The 2,500-nt window shown below is 48.3% G+C and overlaps 1 protein-coding gene across 1 annotated transcript in view; it reads right to left on the minus strand.

Moving 5' to 3' along the window:
• LOC143291460 (cell adhesion molecule DSCAM-like) overlaps positions 1-2,500 on the minus strand; it is a 175,389-nt gene that overhangs the window by 21,735 nt on the left and 151,154 nt on the right. Inside the window, 3 exon segments of the mRNA XM_076601325.1 lie at positions 936-1,091; positions 1,647-1,793; positions 2,423-2,500. The exon segment at positions 2,423-2,500 is cut by the window's right edge and continues 172 nt beyond it. Of these exon segments, the coding sequence (XP_076457440.1) occupies positions 936-1,091; positions 1,647-1,793; positions 2,423-2,500 (381 nt within the window).

Here is a 2,500-nt window from a genome sequence, read left to right on the forward strand (position 1 = left end):
GCACAGCTTAGTCTTGAGTGAACGATTATGACTCTCAAACTAGGAGGCGGCAAGAGAGCAACTGGCTTTAAGTGCTGCAGCCTTGGGGGCTAGTTGGCCTTTCTGGGGAACCCATCCCAACGCCGACTGCCCTAAAACCCTCTTGGCCGAGAGAGTGGGGATGCAACTTGGGCAAGACATTCTCCACTATAATCAAATTCCAGCCCAGATAGTTGGAACAGCAGTTGCTCTCCACTGCTGTTTTGATGGTCATAGTTGGATACGACTGACTACATTCTCCTTCTTCTTCTTCTGCGTTCCCCAGGTCATGCTATCAGATGGTCCACCCGGTCTGCAGCGCGAAGTCCGCCGTCCTCTGTAGTGCAGCAGGTGGTCCCAAGAGCTTCTCGGGGAGTTCCACCGTACAGGGCCAGGTTTTTCCTCCTCAGTGCACCAAATTTAGGGCAGAACACTTGACTATCGTGGAGTGATGGCCTAGAGGTAACGCGTCCGCCTAGGAAGCGAGAGAATCTGAGCGCGCTGGTTCGAATCATAGCCCAGCCGCCGATATTTTCTCCCCCTCCACTGGACCTTGAGTGGTGGTCTGGACGCCAGTCATTCGGATGAGATGATAAACCGAGTTCCCGCGTGGTAGCATGCACTTAGCGCACGTAAAAGAACCCACGGCAACAAAAGGGTTGTTCCAGGCAAAAGTCTGAAGAAAAATCCACTTCGATAGGAAAAATAAATGAAATTGCAAGCAGGAAAAAATACAACAAAAAAAAATGGGTGGCGCTGTAGTATAGCAACGCGCGCTCCCTGGGGAGAGAGCAGCCCGAATTTCACACAGAGAAATCTGTTGTGGTTAAGAAACAAAACAAAAACAAAAACAAAATACAATACAAATAAAATAAAATTCTGACACGCATGACCAATAGCAAAACGGGGTGGCTTACCGTCTTGCTGGGTGGTGATGTAGATGGGCTCGCTGCGTACCCCTTCCCCCTTCCGGGTGTAGGCCAGTACCTGGATACTGTAGTTGGTGTAGCGCTCCAGGTTGTACAGGATCACCTCCAGGCGGGAGGAAGTCACGAAGTTGGCGTCGCTCTCGTCTGGTGGTGTGTGTGAGGAAATGGTATTATTATTATTATTATTATTATTATTATTATTATTATTATTATTATTATTGTTATTGTTTCTTAGTTTCTTCTTTTTTAGTAGTTGTAGTAGTCGTTGTTGTTCTTGTTGTGTTGTTGTAGTGGTAGTGGTAGTAGTAGTAGTAAGAATACGTGTCAGGGTTTGGATTGGTATTGGTGTGGTAAAATAATAATAATAATAATAATAATTATTATTATTATTATTATTATTATTTTCATTATTATCAAGAATAAATGCAGGGTTCAGGTTGGTATTTTTATTATTGTTGTTATTGTTGTTATTATCATCTTCATCATCATCATCATCATCATCATCTTCATCATTATTATCATCATCCTCATTATTATTATTATCATTATTATTATTGTTGATATTAAGAATACAGACACTCACACACACACGTGCACACACACACACACACACACACATACACACACACACACACACGTGTACACACACACACACACACACACACACACACACACACACACACACACACACACTGTTACCTTCATCCAAGCGGACAGGTTTGTACAGCACTTTGTAGCCTTGCAGAATGCCGTGCAGCGTGTACAGAGGGGGTGGAGACCACGCCACCCGGATGCTGCGAGAGCTTAAAGGGGTGGCCTGCACGTTCTTGGGTGGCTGGCTGGGTACTGTTATGGGGTGTGGGGGGGGGGTGTGGGGGGGGAAGAAAGTAAAAGTTTGATTAGTTGTGATGACAGTCCATCGTCATTACCATCGTCGGATCAACATCATCGTCACCCGTTCATCCATCCATCCTTTCAGCAGCACCCCCCCTCCCCACCCACCCACCACACACACCATCCATCAAGCCATCAATTCATCCACACATGCCATCCATCCACCCGTCTATTCACCTACCCATCCCATCCATCCACCCGTCCATTCACCTACCCCTCACAACCATCCACCCGTCCATTCACGTACCCACCCCATCCATCCACCCGTCTATTCACCTACCCACCCCACCCATCCACCCGTCTATTCATCCACACACCCCATCCATCCACCCATCTATTCACCTACCCACCCCATCCATCTACCAGTCCATTCACCTACTCACCCCATTCATCCACCCGTCTATTCACCCACAAATCCCATCCATTAACCACACGCACAGACATCCTCCCCCCCCCCCCACTACCCTCTCTTAACCCCCCCCTCTCTCACCACCACCTCCTCCCTCCCCAACTCCCCCCAGCCCCCACAACCCCCCCCCCCCCCCCCTTCACCCCCTCAAAAAAAAAACACCAAATCTCACCATCCTCCAACGTGAAGACCCGGAGGTCGTCGGAAGGAGGACTGATGCCTTTGGAGTTGTAGGCCTTGACGTGCACGG

The sequence above is a fragment of the Babylonia areolata genome, chromosome 17 (assembly GCF_041734735.1).
Source record: "Babylonia areolata isolate BAREFJ2019XMU chromosome 17, ASM4173473v1, whole genome shotgun sequence".
Taxonomy (NCBI): domain Eukaryota; kingdom Metazoa; phylum Mollusca; class Gastropoda; order Neogastropoda; family Buccinidae; genus Babylonia; species Babylonia areolata.